The following is a 16128-nucleotide window of genomic DNA, read 5'->3' on the forward strand; positions in this document are numbered from 1 at the left end:
CACATGTACCACGATTGAAAGGCGAAACAATAGCAAGTGAGTACCGAGACAAGTCTCGCATTTTGCGTCTTCCATATTTTGTTGATGTCCGATGAATACCGTTAAAAGAAAATATAAAAGGAAACGAAAAATAAAGCAAATACATGCTGCATTCTAGGGAAATTTTGAGCTGAAATAATATGTATGACACACGCAATATTTGCGGGGACATTTTCGTGTTTTTTTTTTTTTTTTTAATTCTAGGTCCGAAATTAGGGGTGCGTCTTATACACGGGTGCGTCTTATACACGGAACTTTACGGTAGTCATCTACAAGAAGCCTAGTGTGCACACACAGTGGAATGGAATGGCATCTTTTGAATACTAAAATATCTGAATTTGTCTATGAAACAGGATGTGAACAACATTCTAGATACCACTGCGTATGAACAATATGTGCTTTAACACACAAATATATTTTTCTCTCTCTCACACTCTCTCCCTCTCTCTCTCTCTCTCTCTCTCTTTCTTTCTCTCTATTGTGTAGCAATAGGCACAGTTCTACTATTCATACTTTGGTGAAGAAGGAAATAGTATATCAAAACAAGGTGATAACATGGCAGCTGATCACGCGAGAAACCAAAGCATGTAATCCAGCCACAAAATCTAGAGCTTCTTCATCATCCTTCACATATGATGAAAATCAAATCCAGATGAATCAAGGAATTTCATAAATTCTTGGGCAAAGTACTATTGAATACATCATAAGTCTCACTATATCTTTCATAGAACAAAATCCTTCTATCAATTCTCTTCAAAACGAGAAATCTGGGCTCTGTTTTATCAAAAGATATAATCAATTATACATTTCCTTTACCACACAGGCTGCCATAGACTTATGATAGAAGTCAACTATATAATTGATTATAACTCTTCACCGAAATAAAACATGGCCCTGTTGTTATAAACATTTTACACCAACATAGCAGATGAAATGACCAGCTGGTGACAAGAAGAAAATCGATCTCAGTAAAATCTATAATCAAAATTTATATGTTCAGGTTGATGAAATGAATAATCAACCACTGTTATCAAACTTGATACTCACTTCCCACACAGTCAAATTTACTAAGGCAAAGGTGTGGTGACACAGTGGCATTTACAAGTAATCTTCACACAGAGTTGTAAGTTTTGATGGCGCCACTACGTCTTTTCTGATTTTTTTTATCTTGAGAAGAATTGAATACCCAAATTCACTGATTTGAAGTGAATATCAGGAATGCTTGCTGTTTATGGCATCACTGAATATCTACACAGAGCAGCTGCAGTCTAACACATCACATCATATCAGATCCATAGACGTCGAAATCAGGACACTAAAAGTGGTCCAGAGTTTCGGATATCTTGGCTTCTCTCCCACTGCCATCTCGGCCACAGAGGGCGGGCTTTCCTCGGATCAAACGTGGGGGGGGGGGGGGGGGAGTTTCGCCGCAAGTGAGGACTAGCAAGGGAGCAGTCCTCGGGCCATGGTGCTTAGCTGCACACATGCTTATCCTCTGCATCCGCGGTCTCCACGGCAACTACAGATCATCCCACCTCACTCAGTTGTGGTATGTCCTATTAAAAAACATTATCACCATTCCCATATAAACACTGTGAGGCGGAGCCTGCACGAAGGAAAACAACTTTTGGCGCAGCCAATCCTAGTACTATGGTTCTTGCGATGCTGCACCTGCGATGTGCATACCTGAACACACTGGCATCCAATGCAAATATTACACATTTGTCAAAAGTGTTTATAAAACATCACCTCCTGTGTATACTCATATGTTAATCCATCTGGCGTACATTTCACATAGTGCTCCTAAAAGATTGCAAATGCAAAATTACTCTCATACCTCTATTCCGTCTTTGGGTCTTGTCTTGTATCGTTATATTTCTTTTGGTAGCTCGCACAAACTGGAATGCACAAAAAAATCTGCGAAATACAACAGCACGTCCTAGAGCTAGTGACAGCGTATAGCGTTAAGTCCGCTCGCAGGGACGCCTCTGTACGCTGCAGGAAGTACGTCATGGGAGCTGCACGCATATTTAATCGTCTCCACAGAGATTGTTCGGAGTACACTCGCCTCCCTCATATTAGTCTCTCCTCGGGGGGCATCTTGAGGACGTTGTCCATCTCCACGAAGGAGCCGGACATCTCCTGCCGACTGGGGCTGTAGCTGCCCTGCGTCGCCCGCTTCTTCCTCACGGAGCACACGAAGCAGGAGATGAGGATGATGATGATGATGAGGATCACGCCCGCCGCGATGGACGCGCCGATGATGATCCACAGGTTGATAGGCGCCTGGTTCGATTTTGGCAAACGGGAGAGTGAGACAAAATCCATGGTAACACAGCAAGTCATTACAGCAAGCCTTTATTTCTTCAAAAAAAGTAATCACTTCACACTGGTTCACCTGTAACTGCCAAAGTCCTTACCTTCAATTTGGATACCATAGAAGTGATTCTTGAAATGGCAAAAATAACAATCCCAGCAGACCATACTTCTTCTTCTTCTTCTTCTAGGGTATGGCACAATGTGCCTGGTTGATACTGTTTAAGTTTGCAGACTATTGCTAGTACAAGATCATGTATGCAACATCACAAAATTTACAACTTACTATAGAGAATCAAATCAAACTGTAACAAATGATGCCAATGCTACTAAAAACTAGGTTATCATGAACAATATTTTTGAATGAAATGGGTTGCTTGGGTCTGAGGGAGACAGTGAAAGAATGTATATATCAACAATCTCAAGAGTAAGGACAAAGGTCATTGCTTGGTTGTATTCTTCCATCTATGCAATTTCACAAATCCCCCTCTACCCCCACACCCCTGCCTGAACACACCCTGGGGGCACCCACCTCTGTGCAATCCGTGCCACTGTAGCCGTTGACGCAATCGCACTTGTACGTCGAGCCAGCGTTGGAGCACTGGCCCCCGTTCTGGCAGGGGGCGCTGAAGCAGTGGTCCATCTCGTCGCACACCGTCCCGATAAAGCCGTCGGCGCACTCGCACTTAAAGCTGCCCGGCTCCTCTTGACATGTGCCCCCGTTCTGACAGAGCGTGGTGTCGTTACAGTCCGGATAGTCCACTGAGCAGTTTTTACCCAGAAAACCTAGAGATTGCAATGGAGGGGTGAAGGAAAAAAAGCATGTGACAGTTACATGCTTTTTTTGCAAGTGTCAACTAATACAAACTCCATTCATGTGAATTCATCTTCTGGGCCCCATACCACTCCATGTCAAGTTGTCAATACCACAAAAATCCTACCTACTCACTTGGCAATTTTTGTCATCCAGCAGCAAATGATAGAACTAAAAATAAAGAAACTATCAAAGAGGGGGGAAAACCACATCATTACTTTGCCTTGAGCAGATACATTCAATTGGAGACAGCAAATAAAAAATCAAAGGTAATTTATATGTGGTGAGCACTCTAACACAAAAAAAAGCAGTAACACAACTACATGTACATTTGTATTATCACTTCAGATAAGTTTAGTTTGCTGACTTTCGCAACTTTCCCATGAATTTGTAAATCACACAGCACCTGCTTCTTTCTTTTCTCATGCCATTCTCTATTCAATTATCACATTTTGACAGAGCAAGTGGCAGCTGTTCACAATCTACATGAGACAGGTTTAGACATGACACACACACACACACACACACATGATATAATTAGTAACAATTAGTAGCCCAAATCATACAGCGTGATCTGTTGAATGACAAGAAACTATTCTTTTTCTTTCTTTCTTTCTTTTTTCTTCTTTTGTTCAGGCTAAGAGTTACTGGTTGCTTAGAGAGAGTTATGAGTTCTTGCTCTCAATGTCAAAATTGACAACCTGTTTGTGGTGAGTGATGCCATTCTGAGGCCCCTGACTCGGAAAAAGAGACACATAAAATGTCTCTCTGCTCTTATCTTGTTAGCACATCAAATAATACCCTGTGCATAAGCTGCAATGTCAAGGCAAGATGATAGAATCAAATGTTGATAATAGCACGGATGGAAAGTTGATAAAAGTTGATGATAAAGACTGAACAAATTACTGCCAGAGATTATACGCTCGACCATGAAACTATCAAGTAGCAATTATCAAGCATTTTTTGACAAGCACTGTTGGCTTTCAGCTGCTCCCATTACAGTCACACCTGCACAGTTAACATATATGTACATCATTCTTGATTTAAGACTATCACCAAGCAGAGAACAGCAGAGAAGATATGCAACAGAACTTGCTCCGCTCAACTTTATGTCAACTATTAAAGCACAGGCTTCATCTTAGCTATGGATATTTGAATGATAGGAGAGTACAGACTGTTGAGGTCCAATTTGAGGGAGACTAGAGTCAAATCTGTATGAAAATTTGAAATAATAAAGATGTTGCTAAAATAAGATCACAGCAGCTTCAGCAAGATTCTGGCATGCACATTCTTTTCAACTTTCGTACGCCCTTGGCCCAGATGTGAACCAGATCTCGCCCACACCTGAGGAACCATATTACGAGGGGGGGGGGGGGGAGTCGGTCTTCTTAAAAGAGGGGATGTGCACGCCTGTTACAAGAAGCCAGGTGGGTCCTGTGCTAATAAGATTCCATGAGGCCCCCCCGGGTGGGAAGCGTGCTACATCCTGAATGGGTGATGCACTCGGGAGGTAATAACATCCCAGGCAGACTTAATCAAAGAATGGCCAAACACCTTGGCCTACGGCAAAATGACAGCAAGGTCAACACCCCACCCCAGCCCCCTACCCCCCCCCCCCCCCAAAAAAAAAAATCCACCCAAACATGTACAGAAACACATATACACACACACATACATTATACATCCTACTGCTCAAACCCGTAGATACCTACAATATCACTGTATCATCTCAATTCTATTCCAGAGTAAAACAACTTTCCTACTTTTCGGACACTGCAATAGGTACAATGATATGAGTCATATCATGAAATTATACTCAACAAATAAAGGGAAAAAAATAAAGGATGAGTGGCAGCTTTGGGAAGTAACCCAATTGAAGCGTCTTTGTCTTGCATGGTTGCACAAAAATGTCTTTTGATTTACCTCAGCTTGGCACATAGACACATACAAATGAAAGCACGGAGTAACTCACTATTCATGCCACACAGCAGGAAAATATTTCTTTACATCGTTTTTGAAGCACTAGTTCCTTCAGGCTGGAAATCTATGAAAACCAATATCCCATGGATCCCATATACAGTTGTACTTGGACAGACATCTTATCAAATCACTCCTAAATAGCAGTACAATATGGCATGAATGTTCACACAAAACAGACAAATCAAAACTGCCATTCACACATACCCTTGCACTTTAACACAGAAGAGTCAAGCAGTAGTATATATTCTTGTGTGCAAAGAGTTTGTAAAGCAAGCCACAGACATTAAAACATTGGTCAGCATGGCTGGGTCAAAATACTGAGTGCATCCTCAATGGGCCTTCTCTTAACCCACTTGACCGAGAAGTTTGACCCTTTTCTGGAACTGTGGCCATTTCAGTCCGTGAGCAAACATCTGTGGTGGCTCTTATCACTGTAGGGCAGGGAGATCCATGCTTGGTGTGATGTACAATGTATGGCACATTTCATGACAATGTTGCGGCACCTCTCTCAATCCTTATGCCAACAAAATCTTCCGGCCTCCCTCTCCTTACAAAAATCCTCAGTAGAGGCGCAGAACAAGCTACTGACCTTTCAGTGTTGATACTCCTTTGACCTGACAATTTATAGCCTGGGGGTTTTCAGTCCATTCAAATACTGCACAATCTTGATAAGGGCAGTACATTTGTGTGTTATACTTCCAGACCAGACTCTTAAACGGCACAAAATCACTCTTCTACAGCGCTGTGGCACCCTGGTACAGACAAGCATTCACAGATTTTCACAAATACCATGGTGCTTCAACTCCAGTCACCCTCTGACGATGACTCATATTGACAATGAAAACTAAAATCACTCAAACTTCCCCAACCTCTCAAGCCCCTCCCCCCTCCAGAACAAAGCAAAAACAACAACAACAACAACAACAAACAAAACACAAAACACACAAACAAATTAGACAACCGTACTTTTTTCCATACAACTTGTATTCTATATTCCTCAGCTGTGCTGCCTACCTTTTTCCTATGAAGCCTTTTACAGGTGTATGTGGGGTATTGCTCTACAACTGATACACATTAGCATGACAGGTATTTTTATGTGTCATAAATACATAGCTGTAAGAGCAATGAGTCTACCATTGGTATTTGGAAAAGAGCACAAAGTCCATGACGGGTCCAAATATCTCTCTTATGTACACAAAACTGACATTTCTACTTTGGAACGAAAAAATAATTCTCTATAAAATTAACATGTCTACATAGAATACACAAATAAAATTGATATTTCTATGTAGAATTAATGGATAATTTTCAAATTGACATTTTTACGTAGAAGTAACAGATTATTTCAAAAAATAAATAACATTTTTTGTAGAACTGAAACACGTTTCAAGTGGATCAATGCTTATCTGTACGTTTGTTTCCCTTGTTTTGATTTGTCTTGTGTTCAAACAGAGAGACAAATTATTAGAAACTAGCACAGTTAATCATTGCATTTTCCGCACTGCTGCCTCGCCCCAAAATGGCGACAGGATCTAAGACACAGCAAAAAAATACAAAATGAGAGAACCACAATAATTTTGATTCAACTTTCATTTTAAATGTTCAATTTAAGCAGAAAGACAGGGAAACTGACCAACAAGAACATTGCTTGATGGGACTAACACAGAGCTGCAATGATTTAGGCACCGCTGATGGCACATGAAGGGGTGCCACTGGTAGCTATGGGCAGAAAACTACCCTCAAATGTCTCCAATACAGCATAACTCTCCACATACTGTACATAATTTTACCCATACAATGGACACCACAAGAACAGAACAAGGTTCCACAAATGACTCCAAGGTTTCAGGCTTCATACCCAGGTTGCCACAGAAAAAAAACTGCCAGAAACAAACAAGCAAACAAACAAACAAAAAGCAAGCTGAAAATTTTTTCTCTCACCTTATATCCACAGCAAAAAACTTTTACAACTTCACTATGCACAGGTATGAGCCTCATAAAAACGACTATACATTGAGGCAAAATATCACCATGGTAGAGCATATGATTGTGGCCGCTAAATAACACTCCACAGCACTGCAACTCTACTCACACATACCACCCGCAGCATTCACTTCAGCATTATGTTTGTTTGTTGTTGTTTATTTCCTAAATATATAATTGTCATCAATTTTTCCTTTTTTTTTTGCAAAATACCCTTACATTTCAATGGGATGATGGATTCGTCTGCCCTGCAAACACAATGCATGCCTGAGCTCTAATCCTTTGTCACATAATAAATTGACAATAAATAGAATCAGGGCATGCATGGATCACAACGCTCTGAAAGAAACACCCAGGCCTTTCTTTGCCTGTATTCATCAACCTCTTCAGGTATGTCTGTCCGTCCTTCTTTTTTTTTTTCTTTATTAAATCTTTTGATCTCTTTGACAGACATCTTATCTTGTAAATCTTTCTGTCAGCATAATTCCAACACTTTTGTACATGAATGCTCCAAATCTTATTTGTTCAGTTTGATTTTAATTTTTTGTTTGTTTGTTTGTTTGTTTGTTTGTTTGTTTGTTTGTTTGTTTGTTTGTTTGTTTGTTTGTTTGTTTTTGCTCTGACTCATCAACTCACTCCAAGGTCCTCATTTTTTTTTTTGCCTTCCTCCTTTGTCTCACCACCTTCTTTTGCTTTTTTTTTTTCTCTCTTTCAACTGCTCAGCATTTCTTGCTACTCTGTTCCATCTTGCTATTCTCATACTCACTTTATACTTATTGTATTTATCTATCCACCTTTTATTAAATATTATTCATATACCAAAATACCGACCATTCCATCTATATATATCTACCTACCAATCAAACCATCTATCCAGCCATGTATCTATCCATCTATTAACCTACATATCAACATACCTATGAATCTATATCTATCTATTTACATATCTACTTATTAATCAAACCATCCATCAATCCATCTACATATCCATCTAATTATCTATACAACTACCAACATACGTACAAATCCATCTATTTATCTATCTGCACTTCTACCTACCTATAAAATCATCAATCCATCCATCTATCTATCCATCCATCAATCTATCTATTCTCTGTTATCTCCTTTCACTTCTAGGTGCCATCCTCAAGTCCACCCAACAGATGTTGTCTTCCCACAGCACACACACACACATAATTCCATTGATCCTTCAAAGCCGCTCAAAAGGCCGCATTTTGTCCTGCAAATCTTGACCTTGTCAAATTCTTCTAAGGACATCCCTTGCCATGTTCGCACACTTTTGCGTCACTAATATTTTCCGAATAGAATGCATGTGGGGAACGACCCCGATTCCATCTGTCATCAGACATACCGTTGCACAGCTTTTAACAAGCACAGACTTAGTGCTCTTCTGTTGACGCTTTGGCGACTCCAGATCCCCGGTGTGAATACTTCTCCCTTCCAGCCATCAAGGCACTAATTTGATTTGTCTCCATGAAAAGGAAGTGGCTTGTTTCACACTCAAACGAGCATTGAGAATATTCATGGGTTAGCTCAGGCCATAGAATCATTCCACCACCTCGACTGCTGTGGCTCAGAGGATAGATATGTCAACGGACTCATGAGGTTCTGGGTTCAAGTCTCCTAGCTATAGCTCTTGAGCCTAGTCCCACAGAGAGGACCATTAAAACACATTTACCCCCTAGTTGCCTGCTTACAAGCATTCATTGTTGCTCTAGTGGCCAAATGAAAATGTGTACACACACACACACCCACACAAGGAAAAAAATATACATATACATAAAAAAACTTACCAGAATCAGTGCAGTCACAAAAATAGTCGTTCTGCAAGTTCAGGCAGGGAGTATCATTCTCACATGGCTCTGATTCGCACTCGTTTATATCCAGTGTGCAGTTCTTGCCGGTCCAGCCTGGGGCACAGGTGCAGACATAGTCGTAAGGCAGGTCCGTACAGGAGGCTCCATTACCGCAGAACTCACTGTCGCAGTTTGGAAGTTCAATTTCGCACGTGACACCTTTCCATGGAGAGACAAAAACAACAAAAACAACATGATTATATCTTTTGAATCAATCTGTTTTTGAGGTGATAATTAGTTTTTAGGGGAGTTGCCTGTAGCTGCTCAATTATTGATCATGAATTCAATTCGTTTCACTTTTGCAGCATAAGGAAAGAGCACTTGAGATACCTCTTTCAGACAGCAGGGAGAATAATATTCCTAACGATCAATTATAAAACATTTGTCAAACCTTAATCAACAAGGAATGTAGGAGTCAAGTATGGGGTGCCAAGTGTAACATGGTCTCTTTCAACATAAAATCAGTCATTTCATCACTGAACTCACAATTTCATCAACAAAATTAGATTGTTATTTCATCAAAGAAATTGTCATTTCGTCAATGAAATGACCGATTTTGTGACAAAAGAGACCATGCAACACTTGGCACCCATGCTTTTCTCTAAGCTTATATCATTGAAGTTAGCCTATCCTCAAAAATAAGGATCACCTCCCGAACATAACTATCATATCCCGTGAGACATTTCAGCAAACAGATTTTCTGCAATATCAGGGGTCAAGAAATGAACTCGCTGACAACCTCACTGGTAAAAACATTAAAAGCAAAGCAATCCAGCAATCTTGTTGCCCTAATATAACAAGTGGAGAAAAAGTGAACGAATCATTTCATGTTATGATCAACCATTACATTTATATGCGGTACTGAATGTTTTATGGAATTCTTAGTAATTAACTAGATTGCTTCCTACTTTACTACACTTCTCTTGGTCAAATTTGACCTCAATCATTTTACTTTTTGAAAATAAAAAGCCTTGCATACAGTCCCATGATCCACTCAAGCGGAAACATTATTAATTTACAGTCTGGAAGCATGGCTACACATCAGCAATAACACTGTACCTCCATAGCCTGGAGCACAGGCACAGTAGAAGCGCTCCCGATCGGCCGTGCAGTTGCTGCCAGCCTGCTGGCACGGGTTGCTGTCGCACCAGTCGATCTCGTTCTCGCAGTACGTGGCGTTGAAGCCCGTCGGGCAGTCGCACTCGAACGAGAACGATCCGCTAACCAGCTCCTGTGAGCACAAGCCGCCGTTCCGGCAGGGCTCGTTCACGCACGGCCCTCTCAGCTCACAGCGATCGCCTGTTACATGGGGGATGAGGGGAGGAAAAACTATGAATGCATGAGGAGGACTGGAAAAAATATTGACTGGGCCTCATAAATGTACTCCACACAGAGGAATAATGGATTTTTCCATTCGTGGTATACAGAGATCTAATCAGCATATATGCCGAAATGCACTTTAGCTGTAATTTGCACAAAATATGGCAAACAATGACCTCATACCATACGTAACTTACAACAACAAAGAAAATACTAATTCAAAACAGTGCTTAATACTGAAAGCAAAACAACCTACATACTAACAGGTTGCCTTTCATTATACAAATGTATGTAAGCATACACTGTATAATTAGACTTTCGGCAGAAACATTCCTGATGCTCCGGCAGGCATCGCAAAGACAACTTGTCGAATTTTGCGAAGGCGCTTTGTTTACAATTGAAAAGAAGGCAAGAGGGTGACTGGTTGAAACAAGCCTAGGTCCCTTGTTTAGGCCAAAAAGGCTACAAGGCAACTTCTCAAAGCATGCCAATGCATTTTCTTTAAGTCAAGATGGCTATAAAGCAACTACTAGTAGTAGAAATTCCCCTGGGCACCCTGATAAAGACAAAGTAAGACAGCAACTTGATTACTACTCATCTAGGCACTTTGCTCGTGACGAAAAGGCAAGAAGCAACATTTTAAAAGCTCACCAGCAAATGCCTTGATCAAAACAAGAAGATAATATTTAAAGACCAGAAGGTAAAAAGGCAACATGTAAATGAAGCCCACCTACATGTACAGTAGGTGCTGTTTTCTCTGCATGAAAAGGCAAGGGAGCAACTTATTAAAACCAAGGTCCATGTTAAAACCCACCAAGGTACCTTGCTTTGGACTGAAAGGCAGAAGGGCGACCTTTTGTGTCCTTGCCAAGGCGAGTTTCAACAAAGTGCCTTCTTTTCAAACACTTGAGCTTCCGTGACATACATGTACTGCTCTAATTTTGCGCGACCGAAAAGCACATAAAGAAGAGCACACTACATTGGTTGATTGACGGTAACAATTCAATATTGAAAGCAATCCATTTTGTTTTTGTTTTTGTTTTCGGTCCCTCTTTAGGCAGAGAAAAGATGCAGAAACTACATAAAAAATTTAGGCCAGAAAAGCTCTGAAGAGAATCCACACTGAGCATTCTATCCACTCAAAATAGGGGCAGGTTGTTTGATGTCAGATTTCAAGAGTAATTCTATCACTTTCACTCACATGAATGAAGGTACTTCTTAAGGAAACTTAGGGCAATTAGTAATAGGGGATTGACTTGATTACAAAAAACAAGGAAACAGACACACAAACTAATACCACAATGAACATAAGACTTCTGTTACAACACCACAAAACACAACATTACAACACGAAAGATACACTATACATGAATCATAAAAAAATATCCGTGCCTTGTATTTCATCACCCTGTCATTTTGCTACAAGGATAAAAAAAAATGTTACTGAACGAATAAACAAAATTAAATTCTCAAACCTAAGTGCACACTGGTACTAATTATGCACAAGTAAAAAAATGCATAAAAACTACCATACAGAGAATCCTACAGAAATTACCATATCCAAATACAGGAGCTTTAAGAATGTATTACAACAATTGATGTATTTCTGACTTTCATAATTCCATGTATTTGGTAACTGACCAACTTTTCAGGTAAATGATTTTACATAAACCAGCCACACAACACAACAGTCACACCAGTCAATATTATTACTGTGTCTGAGGGTGAATTATTTGAGAACAGCGCACACACATTTCCTCAAAACAACAAAATTATGGTGCCAAGTACAAAAGAAAATGGAAAAAGTAAGCGATGCATCAGTGAGTTCATAACTAAAATAAAAAAGCACGCGTCAGGCTATTAAACTACACACACATTATATTACATCTTCATTATACCTATATAAAACAAGGCAGATTCTATCAGACCCTACTGGTACAGCCAAACTCGTCTAAAGTACACATTCATCAAGAACTGACAGATGGTACTGTGGCTATAAAACAGATTTGTAGTACAGTGGACTCTTCTTCTACGTCAGACCGAGGGCAAAGTTAAGATTCTAATCACAATGATTTCAGAATAATGATAATATCAATAATAATAATAATCCATAATAAAAAAAGTGTGAACAACTGTGGAAAAGATTAACTGCAATTGTAAAGCAAGATATTTTCATGGTAATAAATGTTTGCAAATTGGAGCCAATGGCCCTTGTCGCGGCATGAAATTTTTGTGAGTTGCCTCTAACATTCAATGTATATACATGCAGTGTAGACAAGAACTTTCATGTGCATTTTGATTTCACGAATCTTGGCTCTCGCAAAATTTGCGAAATTAAAATTGCATGTGAACATTCCTCAAAGGCAGAAAGGACCAACCAAGAAGAAGAAGAAAAAAATAGTGGCATCACTGACATACATGTATTCCACACTTTGTCAGTACTTCATTACATTCTGTCACTAACCATTGGCTAATCATCATAAACTGTCATATTTCCTTCACTCTCCCTGTCAAAAGTGAGGGTTAAGTGAGGAATTCTAGTCACAGAACCACTGCCTGAAGTAGATATGATCCCAATCGCACCCATCCCCCCCCCCCAAAAAAAAGAATAATGATGCAACCTTTGTATTTCACACCAACACTGCAGATTTAAATTTCAAATTACCATTTCGCAATGTTACATGAATGTTTTGCTGATGTTCGTTTTCAGCAGTTTGTAAAGATGTACTTTTATATATTACTATGTTAATAATCAGTGTTGATTTCATGACAATCTAAATATATTTTCATTTGTAACTATACAAAATTACGGACATATATTTAAAGGAAGAATTACCCAACTCATGTACATCTACATGTATATTCTATACCCAAAGGCCCAAATTCACGAAGGTGGTACAAATGAAACCATGGTTTAAACCATGGACAAAAACCATGGAGCGCCAAGTGTCGCACGGAATATTTTGTTACGAAATTGGTCATTTTGTCGACAAAATGACCGTTTCGTTAATGAAATTATCATTTCGTGAACGAAATGTTCATTTAGTTACAAAATGTTGTCATTTCGTTACAAAATAATTATTTCATCGATGAAATGACTGATTTCGTAACAAAATATTCCATGCGACACTTGGCGCTCCATGGTTTTTTGTCCATGATTTAAACCATGGTTTCATTTGTACCACCTTCGTGAATTCGGGCCAAAATGTTCAAATATCGTTTTATTTGTCTGCAACATCTCCATTAGAGGTACATCTTTCACCATAAAAGACTAAAACATTGACACACTTTCTCAATACATCGAACGATGTTAGCACACTTTTCTACAAAGAAAGGTAGAAAAAAAAACAGAGTGTGTTATCAAAAGTGTATAGCTGTCTTCAAGTGAATCTAGATATTACAGACTGTACATATCAGGACAATGTGCGCTGATACTTAGGCAGAAATGGGTGTTAATCATCAGAAATGCTATGTCTAATCTTAAAGCTGAACTACACCAGTCACTTGTTAGTGTTACCAGCCATCCAGGTTTAGTGCACTCACTGAAGTCACATAACATTTCATCGGCTGAAGGTCAGAAGGGCGCTAATAATGTGGTCTGAAACCTGCGGAGGAAGCGTCCTTCTGGCTCTCAGCTGTGACGCAACCATTTTCGAAGTTCTGTTTGTACTAACACATTCTGGCGACACATAAACTATACGGCACAGAATTTACGCAAGGATTACACAGAACAATGAACGAAAACACAGATGCATGATAGGCAGAAAACGAGAAGTTGATGATGATGACGACAAAAGAACAAAACAAAAGAATGGGAGAGAGAGAGTGTGTATATATACCTTGGGTAAACTCTACGCAGCTACAGGCCCAACTTGTGTTTCCATTCTCCGTGCGACACTCGCCTCCGTTAAGGCAAACCTCGGCCGTACAACGGGCCTCGGCACACGTAGGCCCCACGTACCCCACTGTGCAGTTGCACTCGAAATCGCCTCTCGCGGGATGGACGCACTCGCCCCCGTTTTGGCAAGGGTAGGAACCACATGGGGCATTCTCACATCGAAGGCCTATCAAATTTTGTTGTTGTTGTTTGTAGTGGGAGTTTGTAGGGGGAGGTGGCACAAGGGAAAATATTCCCACCAGAATTTTCAGAGTGAAACAGGTTGAATGTCACAATAATGTCACATGAGGGCAATATTTCATATTGGGTGTAAATGCAGTTTGAATTGGCAGAGAGTATAGGATTTGCCATCACAAAGAGGGGTCATTGAAGACCAAGAAAGTTGAGAATTGATGGGAGGAGCCAAGTACGAAGTGGGAGGAGTCAAATCAGAAGTGGGAGGGGAGAATAGAAGAAATGATCAAAGAGTTTAGAAACTTTCTGGATACTCGAACAATGCTATGCTAACACAAAATCAATTTGGGGAATCAAATCAACTGAAAATCAGAACTCCTACACAAATATCTAAACCATGCAACACTTGGGGGAAGAAATATGTATGGTTAAATCTTGTGGCTTAGTTAACAAGTGGAAGGAAAAAATACATGGTTCATCTTGGGGCTAAAGGGACAAAAGGTTGACCTCAATTTGCATCACAATACAACTTCCCTCATAACTTGGTTAGTAGGCATGCGCAAGTCAGTGGGTAGCATAAAAGGGTTATAGCAAAGGACAATTTCTTTTCGGGGGGGGGGGGGGGGGGGGGGCATGGCGCATCTCAATTTGCTTTGGATAGCGAAGTGTCGCAGTAAGTTGCTGATACGTCAGACGTGCTGCTATTTCAGGCAAGTGCCATCATTTGCCTGGACTGCCAGCATTGTATTGTAAAAAAATGAATAAATGAAAATATACATGGATGTTTTCCGTAGAATATTCCTTGACACAATATAAATTTATGGTAAATTTAGTTGTATGGGAGTGTGCAAGCATGTGTTTATGTACAAATTTGTGTTCGTGAGCAAATGAATGTCTGCCAATATAAACTAATTATAAAGAATTTTACCAAACTGTGGTGGACAATTTCTTTATGCAGTTTGTTTGTTTGTCATTTTCCATCTGAGAAGATGGCTGGATATCCCATATTCAGTTACGTTAAGCTGGTCTTCCATGGGGTCCAGTTGGATGTGAGGGGGGACCACTTCACCGGGTTAAACACCCTGTTCTTTGCGATGAATGAATGAAGCGGGATCTTTCACATGCATGAGTTGTTACTCTCTCATACACGGGACCTCCATTTTATGTCCTATCCGAGGGACAATGATATTTTGAAAAGTCCACACTTGATTGGTGTATAAGCCAGTTTCTGAGAGACAGAATTGAGTAAAGTATGAGTACATTGGGTTAACTTTCCTTTGCACACATTTGCGATGTTTTCTGTTCAAAGGTCGGTAAATATACATCATATAAAAATATTTACAATCTAGAATAGTCTATCTGGCAGCTTTGTAGCACATAGGGGTTATGGCGGAGGACAAATTTCTATGTTTCTGTTCAGAGTTCTGAATAGGTATACAAAAATATCTAGACAATTTAGATCAGCCAAAAATTGGCCAGCCAAAAGAATATATGCATCTGCCAATATATTTGGATGTGGCATTTGTTTGATGTTTGATGTTTGATATACATCATGTACAGATTGGTGTCAGGTGTCCATGTTTTAATCAATATGTGATGAGCTCTTGGCCTATTTCAATTGAGTACCAAAGGTAATGATGCCAATATTATGGTTTGATGTGAGAGTTTAAAGCTGTGGTCATGCCACACATTCATTTTATGCAGTGTTAAGCATCGCCGGCTGCGGT

The 16128-nt window shown here is 39.9% G+C and overlaps 1 protein-coding gene across 2 annotated transcripts in view; it reads right to left on the minus strand.

Moving 5' to 3' along the window:
- Positions 1-1883: 1883 nt before the first annotated feature.
- The window catches only part of LOC139744147 (protein crumbs-like), a 41992-nt gene continuing 27747 nt past the window's right edge, over positions 1884-16128 (minus strand). The window contains exons 10-13 of one of the 2 annotated variants that reach the window (XM_071654603.1): positions 10069-10308; positions 8947-9168; positions 2888-3141; positions 1884-2325 (exon numbers count right to left, since the gene is read on the minus strand). In XM_071654603.1, the coding sequence (XP_071510704.1) occupies positions 2113-2325; positions 2888-3141; positions 8947-9168; positions 10069-10308 (929 nt within the window). In that variant the 3' untranslated portion in view covers positions 1884-2112. The remainder of the gene's footprint in view (positions 2326-2887; positions 3142-8946; positions 9169-10068; positions 10309-16128) is intronic. The other variant, XM_071654611.1, reaches the window with a different exon arrangement.

This window comes from Diadema antillarum, unplaced genomic scaffold, assembly GCF_040938485.1.
Source record: "Diadema antillarum isolate AM-2024a unplaced genomic scaffold, OU_Dant_1.0 scf00000035, whole genome shotgun sequence".
Lineage (NCBI taxonomy): Eukaryota > Metazoa > Echinodermata > Echinoidea > Diadematoida > Diadematidae > Diadema > Diadema antillarum.